Source organism: Oncorhynchus clarkii, chromosome 28 (assembly GCF_045791955.1).
Source record: "Oncorhynchus clarkii lewisi isolate Uvic-CL-2024 chromosome 28, UVic_Ocla_1.0, whole genome shotgun sequence".
Taxonomy (NCBI): Eukaryota; Metazoa; Chordata; class Actinopteri; order Salmoniformes; family Salmonidae; genus Oncorhynchus; species Oncorhynchus clarkii.
The window spans coordinates 12846229-12859952 of NC_092174.1; the positions used below are offsets into that span (position 1 = coordinate 12846229).

Below are 13724 nucleotides of genomic sequence, written 5' to 3' on the forward strand. Positions count from 1 at the left end.
TACTCCGTTTGCCTGTTAAACTATCTGGTTAGCTACATTATTACGCTTCACATATAGCTAGCTGAAGGTTGTGAAGTAAAACGGTTGTTTTGTGTATATCTTGATTCATCTCTTTCCATTGTTGTCCTGGCTGGAAGACGGTTCAGGGAATGGGTAAATCCATAGTACGTCAATAGGGCTATCACGAATAATTGGTACTATAGCTACCAGCGAAAAATGTACATCTATCTTGTATAACATTAGTTTAAGGTCATTTTGCCTGTTTTACTAGCTGGCTGGCTAGATAATTATGTTAGATTATTACAATTCACATATCTAGCTGATAATTATGAAGTAAAAAGTTTTCTTTGTGCATATCTTGTTTTGTCTATTGTTGCCATTGTCCTGGGAGAAAGTTCAGTGGAAGCGTGAGGTAATACAGTACGTGGAGTCCGAGTGCTTCTCAAATGTATTGCTTTATACATTCTCCACACTCTCGTCCTCACAACGTACTCAAGAGAACGTGGTCGGAGAATGCACTCGGAGCATGAAAGTGTGGAGCATGGCAGTATGCGCATTGAGAAACACCCATGGTGTTATTTCTAACAAAGATATCAACAACATATATTTCAGGATGTTGAGGCCCTGTAAATAACCATGTCAACCTTACGGTTTTGAAAACATAGTTTGTCCAAAAAAAGTTTATCTTGGTATAACGTAACTTAAATTGAGCATGGGGACAGGGTAAATTAAGCCACCTACACATTTCTGTACTGAATGAAATATTACCACATAAATAAAAAATAAAAAAAACACGTCTATCTTTATATACCGAGTAAAAAAACATGAGCTGGCACACACCCAGAGGAAAGTATTTTATGCAGAGGTGCTGACTAACAGCGAATAAACTACAAGCTATAAAAATAAGGCACAGTAATGTCGAAACGTTGGTGATTTACCCAATAAATTACTAGGAGTTTATATATAGAGTGCGTGACTCTCTTTATTTTTTATTTTGATAGCTTATATCTTTATTTCCAAAACACAATTCAACACAATCACAATCGCTTTATTTTCTTTCAATCATTTTAAGCATATTTTAACACAGGCTTAACATCTAACAAACAATTTGTACTTTTTTAAACACTTTTAACATTTGCCCTGTTCTTACCTCATATCCCAGCGATAATGCTTGGCATCATTCCTGGGAAAGGCTTAACATCTAACAAACAAGTTGTACTTTTTTAAACACTTTTAACATTTGCCAGGTCCAGTTCTTACCTCATATCCCAGCGATAATGCCTTGCATCATTCCTGGGAAGAAAACACTTACATTTGTTCAACTTGCCATTGTCTTAATTTACCCCATGGCCATTGGCTCAATTTACTCCAAGGCAAACATGTTTACTATACTAGCCCACACAGCTACATGGCTGCACTTTCATGCTAGGTTTAGGACCTCATATTTAATTTTATAGAGACCCCAACTGATGCACAGAACCATCTTTAAATGATCTACTTTGGTTTAGATGCAAGCATCATGAAACCTCTAACACAATAAATTAATTGGATTTGGTGATAATCGGTTTTTTGGACCTAATTTGTTTACCACTTTTTCCATGTAGTTTCTTCCTTCACATACTCCATGAAATGATAACCTATTCATAAATATTTGGTCAAATTATACATTTTGTGTATGGTTTCAAAGGTGGTTCAATTTACCCCTATGGCTCAATTTACCCAACTCTCCCATATGTATAATCTCGTCCCCAGCCTGTTCTCTTGAGTCTAGGCTGGGGTTAATTGATGTATGGCTCGTTTCAAATGCGCAGTTTGCGCAGATCAGCTGTGGTGGGAGGGAGTTTCCAATTCTTGTAAAAAAAATAAGAAGAAAGCTATTAAGTAATCGGATTAAAGGGATTCTGGTTCAAATAGGAGGCCTGGACAGCAGTCATGCATTCCGTCGCAAGTGAACAGCGATATCGGATCTCCTTTGCCCATTTCACCAGGAAGTAAGGAAACTAGAAACACAGCCAATATGCCAGTTGATCTGAATGGGTATTGGAAAATGATCTCAAATGACAACTTCGAGGAGTACTTAAAGGCCCTCGGTGAGTTGTTACAGCTTTTTTGGGGGATGATTCGTTTAAGGGGGACTCCAAACTTCAGTCAAATGGATGATGCGCAAGGATATTGCTGCTCCATACGTCGAGTTCCGTTGCATCAGGACCACTGCGCCCTGCGGTCAATATTGAGCTCTAGGCATTAATATACCTAGCTAACGTTATGGAATTTAGTATAGTTCAAACGTGTGTTTATTTGAACACGGGTGTAGATACTGACATATTGCTTGCGTCATCTAAAATAATGGTTTTGAAAGTGCTGCATATTTACAAAGTATCCCAAAAATAGCGACATTGCTGGTATTAGATCCGGTTATGGCCTCTACAGAAACAGGGGTCATGAAAGTGATGTTAGGCTATAGATGACTGTAGCCTTCCTGCTCCTCAGTGTTAATCTCTCTCTCTCTCTCTCTCTCTCTCTCTCTCTCTCTCTCTCTCTCTCTCTCTCTCTCTCTCTCTCTCTCTACTCTCTCTCTCTCTCCCCTTTTTGGGGAACCATCACACAGATGTAAATGTTGCCATTAGGAAAATTGCCACCTTGTTGAAGCCTGATAAAGACATCAATCACGATGGTGACCACATAGTCATCAAGACCCTCAGTACCTTTAAGAACTACAACATGGATTTCCATGTTGGCAAGGAGTTTGAAGAGGATCTGTCAGGGGTGGATGACAGAAAATGCATGGTGAGTTGACAAAAACATTTCCATCACACATTCAGTTGTTGTTTTTTAAAAGACTATCAAAAACGTAGTTCTGGAGACTAGAGATACGGAACAAGGATTCATTTTGATGTTTCAGTAGTGGTTTGTCATATTCCCTCTTAGTGTGAGATCCCAAATGGCAGTCCTTATGTGTGCTCATCAATATTTGATTGAGGTACCACTGCGAACACAAGGGGCCTTGAGTTGAGGCTAAGGGGGAAGCAGTAGTTTGCTGCATTAGAGAAGACACTGGGGTCCTTGAAAACATATAAGGGCTTTTCACACTACTGAGCCGAACAGAGCAGAGCCAAACCTAGCTGCACTGAGCTGGCCTAGTTGGGCATCCACCGTAGTTGCTGGAACTGCTGAAAAGGACAATGTGAAAACTAATAGATGTTTAGTCAGGAGATCTGAGAAAAACTTGTATGATACTATTTTTCTTCTGATAAGATTTTATTTTCCTGGGACCTGATTAGGATCTGCATATTTTTCTCCCCCCAAAAAAGAACAGCCCTTGTAAGCCTGTAGGCTGATTTCTTTCCAAGCCCATAAACCATTACCTTGTGAGCGGGCTGCAAATACCATCAGGGAATGAAAGTCCGTTATTGGCCACTGGGCCAACTATATTCTGTATTGTTGTAACTTACCATTTGTGAGACTTTGCTATACCTATAACTTTATGACACCTTTATGACTATTTATACAGTTGAATCCTAACTTGTTTATGTAATGAAAGAGCTGGTGTGTATAATATATGGGAATTATTGAATATATACTGTATTATTATTACTTAAAGGAAAACTGGACCCAAAAACTATATTTTGGTATTTGTTTCATTAGTCCATTGTTGACATAGTCCCAAAAAGTTTTCAAGATATATAACTCAAAATACAGCGGGTGAATTCAAGTCAAACCACCTAGCCTCCATCTCCCATCGAATCGTGGTATGTAAAGGGTTTCATTCCTATGCTGTGAGCTCTGAGCTACAGAGCTGTCTGTCCTCAGAAGACCCCTTCCAGAGCAAAGGGTGAGGGAACAGACTCCTAAGCCAAAAAGGACACTGAAATCGGGAGGACGCTCAGAGAAGTGCGCCGGAGTAGTGCGTTATCGAACAGCTGAAGGCCTAGTTTTCCCATGGTGCCTCAGGTTAATGAGTTAATAATTGCTTGATTCAGTTAATCACGCAATTAGAAACTTTAGTCATTCGATGAACAACAGTCATCACATTAACTAATGCAACGTCACGACACATGCGTATGTTTGTAAGTCTGTAAGTTGTTATATATTCCTGCACACTACTGTGTGTGTGTGTGTGTGTGTGTGTGTGTGTGTGTGTGTGTGTGTGTGTGTGTGTGTGTGTGTGTAGGTCATGCTCCTAATTGCTAATTGACAGTAGAATGCATAATGTTGTCTGTCCTCTCTCTGTAGACCATTATCTCATGGGAGGGGACAATCTGGTGTGTGTGTGTGTGTGTGTGTGTGTGTGTGTGTGTGTGTGTGTGTGTGTAGACCACTATCTCATGGGAGGGAGACAATCTGGTGTGTGTGCAGAAGGGAGAGAAAGAAGGAAGAGGCTGGACCCATTGGGTGGAGGGGGATGAGCTTCATCTGGTAAGAGAACACATTCATTCATGGCATTTGAATGCAAGTCTTCTTCCTCAGTTCCTGATTTCACTTTTTGTCACAACAGATCTCAGATCAGATGAACATGTAAGACAATAAATAGCACAGACGAAAAACATTTATTCAAAGCTTTTGTGAAAATACAGCTGGTTTCTGGCTTTGGTAACCTCACAAACAAGATTTTAACTAAGTGTGGACCACCAGGGCAAATACTCCATGACAAAATTCCTACACTTTGTGGATAGAATTGGAGTTTAGGGACCCTCAATAAAATAGTATCTTTGTAGTGCACCTCTAGTGTACCCATACATAAACATTAGTAAATCTACTGACCTCGACAATGACCACCGTATGACCACTTTCATTACCTTGTCATTACGGATTTTCATTGCTATGATTATTGTCATCATAGCTGAGTAAAAGGCATCTGACTGCCAAATTATTTAGTCAAAGTGATTCTAACAGATGTTCGCAATTAGTAGCCATGAAATTATTCATTAGCAGAGTGGCTCCCTGGAGTCACTAAGCCCAGGAACACTGAACAGCAGCTGCCTCTGCTGGTTAAAAATATAACTGCAAGTACATGTGCTTTGCCTTTGGTTTTCTCCATAGAGGAGATTGATTACTGTGAACATTTTTGACATCTTCACAGCTGTTTACCTCAATTAATGATGATAGGGTGGTATACAAAAACAAATAAATAATGGGATTTATTAAAAATCCTGTTTAATCTCTCGATGGAACATAATTTGACCTTCTGTTCACTCTGCAGGAGCTGAGAGCTTGTGGAGCTGTGTGCAAGCAGGTCTTCAAGAAAACCTAAACCAGCACTGGAATTACAGAATGGCGCCCCCTACCTGAGCGCTCAAGAGAGACACAGACACAAACCAACCCTGTGACAAAGAACACTCTAATACACTCATCCATCCATCCATCCATCCACCCATCCATCCATCCATCCACCCACCTACCCATCCAACCATCCATCCTTCCATCCTTCATTCCATCAATCCTTTCACATTTCTTTCCATCATTCAAACTATCCACGACAGGGGTGATGTATCTGTCGGTCACTTGTACTGTAACTCTGTCTCAGGGTGAGAGCTCCTTTGATTGACAAGTTATAGGTGTGTGGATACATTAACACTGAAGTACGTGTAGTAGGCTTTGTGATTAGTGCCTCAATTTCTAATGGTGTCCTGAGTTTACAACTGGGGGTGAACTTGACCAGTAGGAAGGAGGGTTTTAGTAGAGTGAAAAAGAAAATGAGGGTGAGAGAGGTAAAGAATGAAAATGAAATGGAGAGGCAGCAGAAGATGTGACAAATAGCTACCAGGCCTGTGCAGCTGAGACATCATCGCCGTCTTAGTAGACAACTTTACAAGTACTAACGTGTTCAGGAAATAACAGCAGACTTTGTCTGTGTTTTTCCTCAATTCATTTGGGAGTGTCCCCTTGATAGGAAAAAATCACTCAATAAATGAATCTCAACAAAGTGGTCTATCTGTGAGAGTTTTTGTCTTTAAAAGTGAGAAAGCAAACAGAAATGCTTGTCTCGCATGTGTTTCTTTCAACAATGTAAAGTCAACTAATATTTGGGCCATGAGAGAAGCAGCAAAATTCATTCAAACACAATAATTTTTTTAATATAAAAAAATCTGTAAGTAAAGAATACAAATAAATACAAAAAGATGCTGTGATCATGTAACCAGGAAAACAATAAAATACAATAAATAATTGATTTACAATATGTGACGACCCTCCCACTCTGTCTGCCGAATTCTTTCTCGTTGCTCTTGTTTTCCTTAATAGGATGTCGGTGGGCGGAGCCGGGAGGGTCATCATTGAAATGGGCCACACCTGGGCTCGGGTGTCCCGGGATAAATGCACCACTTCCCCATTCATTGAGGAGACTCTCTCCATGCAGACACTGATAGATTTTTTTTTTTTGTGTGTGGCCGTTTTGTTTGTTTACTTTGGCACTGTTCAGCACCCCTCATTATCACATTTATGCATGAGGACACCCGCTTACATTACTGCCTACACACACCATTGTTAATTGTATTTAGTTTACTTAAGCTAATAAATATATTCCTTATCGCCATGTTTTCTCACTTTGTTATGAACTTCGAGCCGGGTTTGTGACAAGTGGGGGCTCGTCTGTGATCATGAGGTTGGTTCCTAGACATTTTAGTGCATAGCACTTTGTTGCATTATGGAGGACTAATACTAGTGCTGTTGGGCTTACTAGTATGTGTTGTGTTTGGGGGGGGGGGAGTTAATGTTTGAGAACTCTGTAGGTGCTTCATAACTTTTGTTGCAGCTTTTGAGTTGTATTGTTTGGTAGGCCCAGTGTTTGTTGCCTTTGTTTGGTATACTTGCTACTGTGGTGGATAGTTTGTGTGCTGTGTTGGAGAGAGTACATTGGTTTGTTTCCAGGCCCCTGCCCAGGCTGGAAACTCTTGCTCTACTCACTTTTGGGACATTGGTCTGAGATGAGTACAATTGGATGTGTACCTCAGTGGGCATTTTGGATAGGGTAGTGACACTTGCTACCTGGAGCTATAGCCTTTCTTTTTTCCCTATTAGGCTTAGTGACGTGTTTCACTTTGGAATATGTTGGGCATGGTTATTTCTGTGGCATCTATGGACTGCGCAGTTGTCTTGGGGGCACATCTGTGGCTTGGGTATCTGCCAGCATATTTTTTTTTTCTTCCCCTTGCCAGCTGGGAACAGTGTAATTACCCACTGCAAATCCACACGATGACTGGGGTTGAGTTATTGTAGGTTTTGGGGAAGCTCCACATAGCTCATCTCTCTTCTGTGGTGCCCAGTGTGATTTGTCATTTCTCTGGTCTGGTGTGCTCAGCAGAGGAGAAGAGCAAGAATTTGTGTATTTACTTGTGACTATGGTGTCAAAGTTAATTTGCTTTTCATCAGAGGAACTGTTAGAATTATGTACTAAACAGCTGTTGAAGATCGCTGAACACTACAAGGTTGAAATTAGTGATAAACGTCAAATTCTGTTTGGTTGATATTGAAAGCCAATCTGATGGAGTGGTGTTCTTGAAATTAGCAGTGGGGCAGCCTCTGCCGAGGACTCGCGGTCTCCCTGTCTCGTTACAATGGCTGCTCCATGTTAGCCTTAGTCTTTTTGAACAGCAGAAATGACTCTGTTACAGCTAGAGCATGATTGTGTAAAGTATGACAAAGAACTGGCATTTAAACAGGACTTGGAGCATGCTGAAATCAAGAGCAGCTAGAGTTGGTTAGGGAAGGAAAGCTCTCAGGGGAGAGTTTGCTCTGGAAAGGTGACCCAGATTTACCTAGGGGTCGCTCTTTCGGTCATACCCCGGACACATTTGTTATTGTTGGGAACTTACGGTTGTTGCCAAAATTTAATGAGGACCCTGAGACATTATTTTCCTTGGTGCTGGTTGCTAACACGCTCTCTCGTGCACCCTGTTCCTAAATGTCCACGTGACTGACCTGTCTTGTTTGGTATTGTCCTGTTCTATCGCTCCTGTTCGTTCCCTTCTGGTCTTGTTTTTGTCTTTTCAATTAAAGTTTGCTTCCTGTGTGCAAAGGTTGCTGAGGTCTGGGGAGAACGAAGTTGGCTGGGGCAAGTGGAAGTGTGAACATGTACTCCCAGTATCAATTTGGGATGCTGGGTCAAATTTGTTTGACTGGTATGGTGTTTCTTGTTGAGCCCTAGTTTTATGGGGGGGGGGACCCTCCCACTCTGCCGATTCTTTGTTCTTGTTTTCCTTATTAGGATGTCGGTTGGCGGCACCAGGAAGGTCGTCATTGAAATGGGACACACCTGGACTCGGGTGTGTGCCAGGATAAATACCTCTTCCCCATTCATTGAGGAGACTCTCCATGCAGACACTGACAGATTTTGGTTGTGGCATTATTGTGGCTGTTTACATTTTTGGCACCTTTCAACACCTTATTATCACATCTATGCACACAACCACTCACTTATGCTACTGACTACATGCACACCATTGTAAATTGTGTTTAGTTTACATGAGTTAATAAATATACTCTGTTATTCCGTATCTCCACGTTGTGACAAATAAGTGACTAACTATTTACCATTTATTTCTATTGGGCAAAACATCTGAAACACAACCAAAACAAACAGCAAATGCATCCAAGTTTGGGACAGCCACAAGATTGATGTATTCATTGCTACTAGTGTAAAGAACGTCACGCTCAGTGACGTCAATTTAGCTATTATGTTGCTAGATTTAGCAACCATTCAGACTACCCTGCACCCTTTTTTTTCAAACAGCACCTACCAACAAATGTAGCTACTTTTAAAATGTATTTGGAACTTTTAGCAACTTTTGAAGTGACTCAAATGCTAAAATGCACGCATTGTCCCTCAATGAAACAATGCAAAAGTGCATTGAGTGACGTCAGCAGCAGAGTGCACAGGCAGCAATTTCAGTAAATTGCACATTGTTGGCTGCAGCAGTAGTACGGGTTCGACGAGCCAACCCCAATGAATACAGTTAGTTACGAATGCTTGATCTTGAACAGAACTTCAATCAAAATGGTACAGCCAGGAGTCGGTACCTGAACAAATGTCAAATATTTTTTGCTGAGATGGCCGTCAATTTGAGTAACGTTATTGTGTATTCAACGTAATGACAGTTTTACAACGTCATCTGGCACTGGTCATGCTGCTTACCACTTCCTTCCTCACGTGATCGCCCTACCTCGAGCGTTTTAGCCGATTGCACCACCTCAAAAGCTAGCTAATGAGAAGATGCAAGTGGCATTTCAGGATTAGGAGTAAATTTCACACATTCCCTACATTCCCCCCTCAAATGTACTCAGTCAAGAGCGTGCAGAGCTGTCATCAAGGCGAAGGGTGGCTACATTGAAGAATCTCACATATAAAATATATTTTGATTTAATACTTTTTTGGTTACATGATTTCATGTCTTCAGTTTTGATGTCCTCACTATTATTCTGTAATGTAGAAAATATTAAAAACAAAGAAACCCATGGATGAGTAGGTGTGTCCAAACTTTTGACATAAAAATAATCCCCATCAAAATCCGCCAGTTTATGTTATTTAGATTGACACTCAGTAACGTTAATAGACTCGTAAGGGTTTGTCCAATAGCAGTCATGTAGGCTATTGTTATCCTCATCACAAACTGCTAAAGTGGTGGACTCGTTATCAATAGTGGTTTTTAACCGTGGTTCCGAGCACACCTCTTATCGTGCTTTTATGTTGACGATTCAAAACGCATGTTTATTATAACGCATAAACTCTAAAACATTATAGGCCTGCATGTAAGTGTAACCTACATAAGAATACACTAATGACAGCCAAGTGTCTTCCTCATTGTATTTTCCATCTGCAATACTGCCATCTGCAGGATGATAACGTGAATGCAAACTATTTCTACTGTTCACTTTGGATCATCCTCCTTGGGTGAAATAACACAGTATGTGACGAATGATTATAAAAATCTATATAAAACGTCGGCCTACATTTAGGTTTTACACATCCATGTAATATAGCCTATGCAATGTGATTATTAGGCAATAGAAGTGTGTGTGTGCAAGGCTGAAATTCAATTCCTTTCTCATTTCAAGCTGTTGGCAGTAGACTACGTCCCTTTTCAACAAACTAACACAATACGCTACATGTAAATCAACATTTCAAAGGGGGGGGGGGGGACCCTTGCCACAATCTGTGACAATTACATGAACTAGGCACTTTACACAGAGAGCAATTTGACCGGTCAGTCAAATACACGTGATAACATAGTTCAAGGTTTCCCAACTGGTGGTCCGCGTCCGAAGTTTCCTGAGCACAAAAAAAAATACGTTATTTTTAAAAAATGTTATGGTTGGACATAAAAAAAAGACTGTAAAAGCACCAGCATATCAGCTCCAAGTGATTTTTAAAATCTGTTCCAAAGTATTCCCACGCATAATAAAGAGATATGTGATTATATCTAAATGTAAGTAAGGTTTGAAATGATGTTTTAGTCATACATATCTGTTTGGGCTTCTTGCTGTTCATTTTTCAGTCTACAATTCTTTTGTAATTATGTTCTGGCCCCCTCACTATCCTCTCAGGAAAAAATCGACCTGTGGCTGAATCTAGTTGATGATCCCTGGCCTAGTTGCTTTGATGATCAGAAAGTGCAGTGTGACAGGTATGTTAATTAGGACTACATCTACAATTTTAATTGGCTGAAAAAGCTGTGCCAATATGTAATCACTTCATCTGATGGGATCAGCTACAATTTACAGTATGTGCAAGTAAATCAAACATTTTAATTGGCTGATACGCATTTTGTGCGTGAGAACCTGTTTAACTATAAATGCTTGCTTATGTTCACAAGTATGTCCCCCTTCTGTTTTCTATTAGCAGATACTGGATTTGCACATGTTGAACTTACTCAACCTGCATGCTCAAAGTTAAATAGTGTTTTGAGCAGAATATATGCAAGACACCAAAAATAATAATCTAACTTTAAACTGTGCAGTCTCAGTCGATGAGTCTCATTCTGCCTGTGTGTGTGTGTGTGTGTGTGTGTGTGTGTGTGTGTGTGAATTGGCACTACTTACTGTATCTCCCAATAGGCCTCTTCTATGACCGCTCTTCCCATCCCATCACCCCTCCTGTCCCCCCTACAGCCATAGCACTCAACTACTTTATCAATAGTACTCTGCCCCCTGCCTTGGCTGTTATATAAAGAGGCTGGGACACCGTGTACCTTCCCATTCTGATTCAGCCCAAAGTTCACCAGCCCACAGAACCAACATGCCTGTAGATTTCAATGGCAAATGGGAGTTGGAGAGCAGTGAGAACTTTGAGGATTACATGAAAGCACTGAGTAAGATCTTTCTTCATTATCTCTATGGATTACCACGATGGAATATATCATGTTTTTCCATCCATCTGTAGAGAAGGATGAGAAGAAAAGGGGATGTACAAGTGCCTGTGCAGTGTGCACTACCACTGCCAATATATTGTAACTGTATAATGTGCAGGCCTATTGTACATTAGATTTAGACAGTACTTTTCAGCAGTGTTAACTGAGAGATTCACATGGGGACCACCGTATTCTGAGGTGCAATATGTAACATGTATAGTGGTGCAACATTGCATGCCGATATTCTGCTTTGATTGTATATTTTGCATAGAGCTAAAAGGTTCAACTCAAGTATTGCTATTGTCCTTTTAGACAGCTTTGATGTTATAAACATGGGTATTATTTCCAGTTACATCTCTATTACTCAAATGTTACGTGTGATTTGATCCTTACAACTTTTTTCAAGCTTTTACATATTTGACTCTTTTTTTTTACCACAGACATTGACTTTGCCACACGCAAAATCGCAGTGCAGCTGGCCCAGACCAAAGTGATCACCCAGGATGGAGACAAGTTTGAAGTCAAGACGCTGAGCACCTTCAGGAACTATGAGCTGATGTTCACTGTGGGGGTGGAGTTTGTGGAGCACACCAAAGGACTGGACAACAGGGTGGTCAAGGTTGGACACGTGGGCTGTGTTCGAATACTGTTACAACGCATCCTTCTTGCTCTCTTTTTGGGATGTACGTGTAATCACTGCTGATCGCACGTGATTAGCTAGGTGTAAGCAATGATTTATTACAATAAAAAGTCCAGTCACATGAACGATTACTTCAAATAAGGAAGAAAAGAAGGATGTAGCTTTAAACTATTTGAACAGATCGGTCCATCTCTTCCTCATCTTCCTCCTCCGTTTGATATTTTTCTACTTTACCGTTTGCTTCTTTTTTTTCTGTCCTTAGATCTTGGATAATAGCATTTTCACTTTTGTGTCACAAATGTGGTTTCCTTTATAGCCATACATTGACAATTCATATCAATTTTGACTGTACCTTAACAGGCTCTTGTGGTGAGGGAGGGGGACAAACTAGTGTGTACCCAGAAGGGGGAAAAGGACAAACGTGGGTGGAAGCACTGGATCGAAGGAGACAAACTGTACCTGGTGGGTTAACATTATTTACTTAATTGATCATGTTGGTGATACTTTATAGTGTCGTAATAAAGAAATAGCAGTGTAGTATCTCCATCCTTAACATTGCAGGTAGAAATATGAATGTGGGCCTGAAATGAGTCCTTACTTTGCAAGACAGAGAACATGTTAGTGCTGCACATCAGACAGTCCTATACTTCTACTGTATCTCAATGTTCTTTAAACGTTGCACCTTCCTCATGAGCTGATGAACAGCATAGAGATATCGCCACCTGCAGATTATAAATGTGAAACTTATTTTACAGACAGGAGAATGCCATTCCTAGGTAGCATCAAAGACGGCGGATTATAAAAATGACCCAAAAAGGCCTTTTAACAAGAAACTCTTTTTGTTTTTTTTGTTTACAGTTCCAGTCTACTTAAGGGGTGGCTCCTCCATATGCACCAATGCGATAGCAGGTCTACTTAGTTCATTCTCCATGCTACCAACCAGAAAAAAAGGAGCCTATGAAATGTCTCACTTTCTCTATCATCTCTGGTAGCATATCAATGGTCCTTTCCTTAATTTGCACTGATCGACCAGGACTAACCTGTTTCTTCAAAGGGAATGAGATAAGGCGAGGAAATATGGCACCCCAAGCTCCTAATCCCAAACTTGATATCTGACCTCAGACTGAGATCTGACTTCAGATTTGTTCTCTCTGAATTCACAGGAACTGACGTGTGAGGACAAAGTCTGCAGGCAGGTGTTCAAGAGAAAAGAATAGAAAGACAATATCTGGATATCAGTTGCTGGATTCATCCACTTTTTCATACCTTGTGTCAATATAGTAAACTCCTGCTGTTACCATTTAAACTTGTCATACGGTTTCAAACTCACAAGCAAACCTGAATAAAGCATTGTATATTGTTCACTCTTCTAAGCCTATTGGTACTATATTTTATTTTTTGTTGGGCAAATCTTCCTTAACTAATACGTTGTTTGTCTTTTCATACAAATAAAATAGTCATATGTTAGCCTATGACTTCTCAACGTTGACCATGGGAACCCATGTTATTGCTCAATTTCCCTCTGGCTGATCATTGTTTAGCCACTCAGTTGTATAGCCCAGTGTTTCTCAACCCTGGTTCATTGACCGGTGCCAGTCCGTGCGATGTGGCTTTCCTGTCGCTGAGATAGTTAACTTACACTAATGGAGTCAGTTTTACAGTGCTATTTTAATGTGAGTGTCCTCCATGGAGGAAAACCATAACTTGCTGGTCCCTGACACAAGAGGGACCATAGTTTGCTG

General features: G+C 40.5%; 2 protein-coding genes across 2 annotated transcripts; both read left to right on the top strand.

The window, feature by feature from the left end:
• The first annotated feature begins 1980 nt into the window (after nt 1–1980).
• LOC139386949 (retinol-binding protein 1-like) lies at nt 1981–5923 on the top strand. Its single transcript, XM_071132853.1, has 4 exons — nt 1981–2090; nt 2609–2787; nt 4315–4416; nt 5201–5923. Exons 1-4 carry the CDS (start codon nt 2018–2020, stop codon nt 5249–5251), a joined length of 405 nt encoding a protein of 134 aa, XP_070988954.1. The 5' UTR covers nt 1981–2017; the 3' UTR covers nt 5252–5923.
• Nucleotides 5924–11146: 5223 nt separating this feature from the next.
• Nucleotides 11147–13351, top strand: LOC139386821 (retinol-binding protein 2-like). Its single transcript, XM_071132645.1, has 4 exons — nt 11147–11303; nt 11783–11961; nt 12343–12444; nt 13146–13351. Exons 1-4 carry the CDS (start codon nt 11231–11233, stop codon nt 13197–13199), a joined length of 408 nt encoding a protein of 135 aa, XP_070988746.1. The 5' UTR covers nt 11147–11230; the 3' UTR covers nt 13200–13351.
• The last annotated feature ends 373 nt before the right edge of the window (nt 13352–13724 follow it).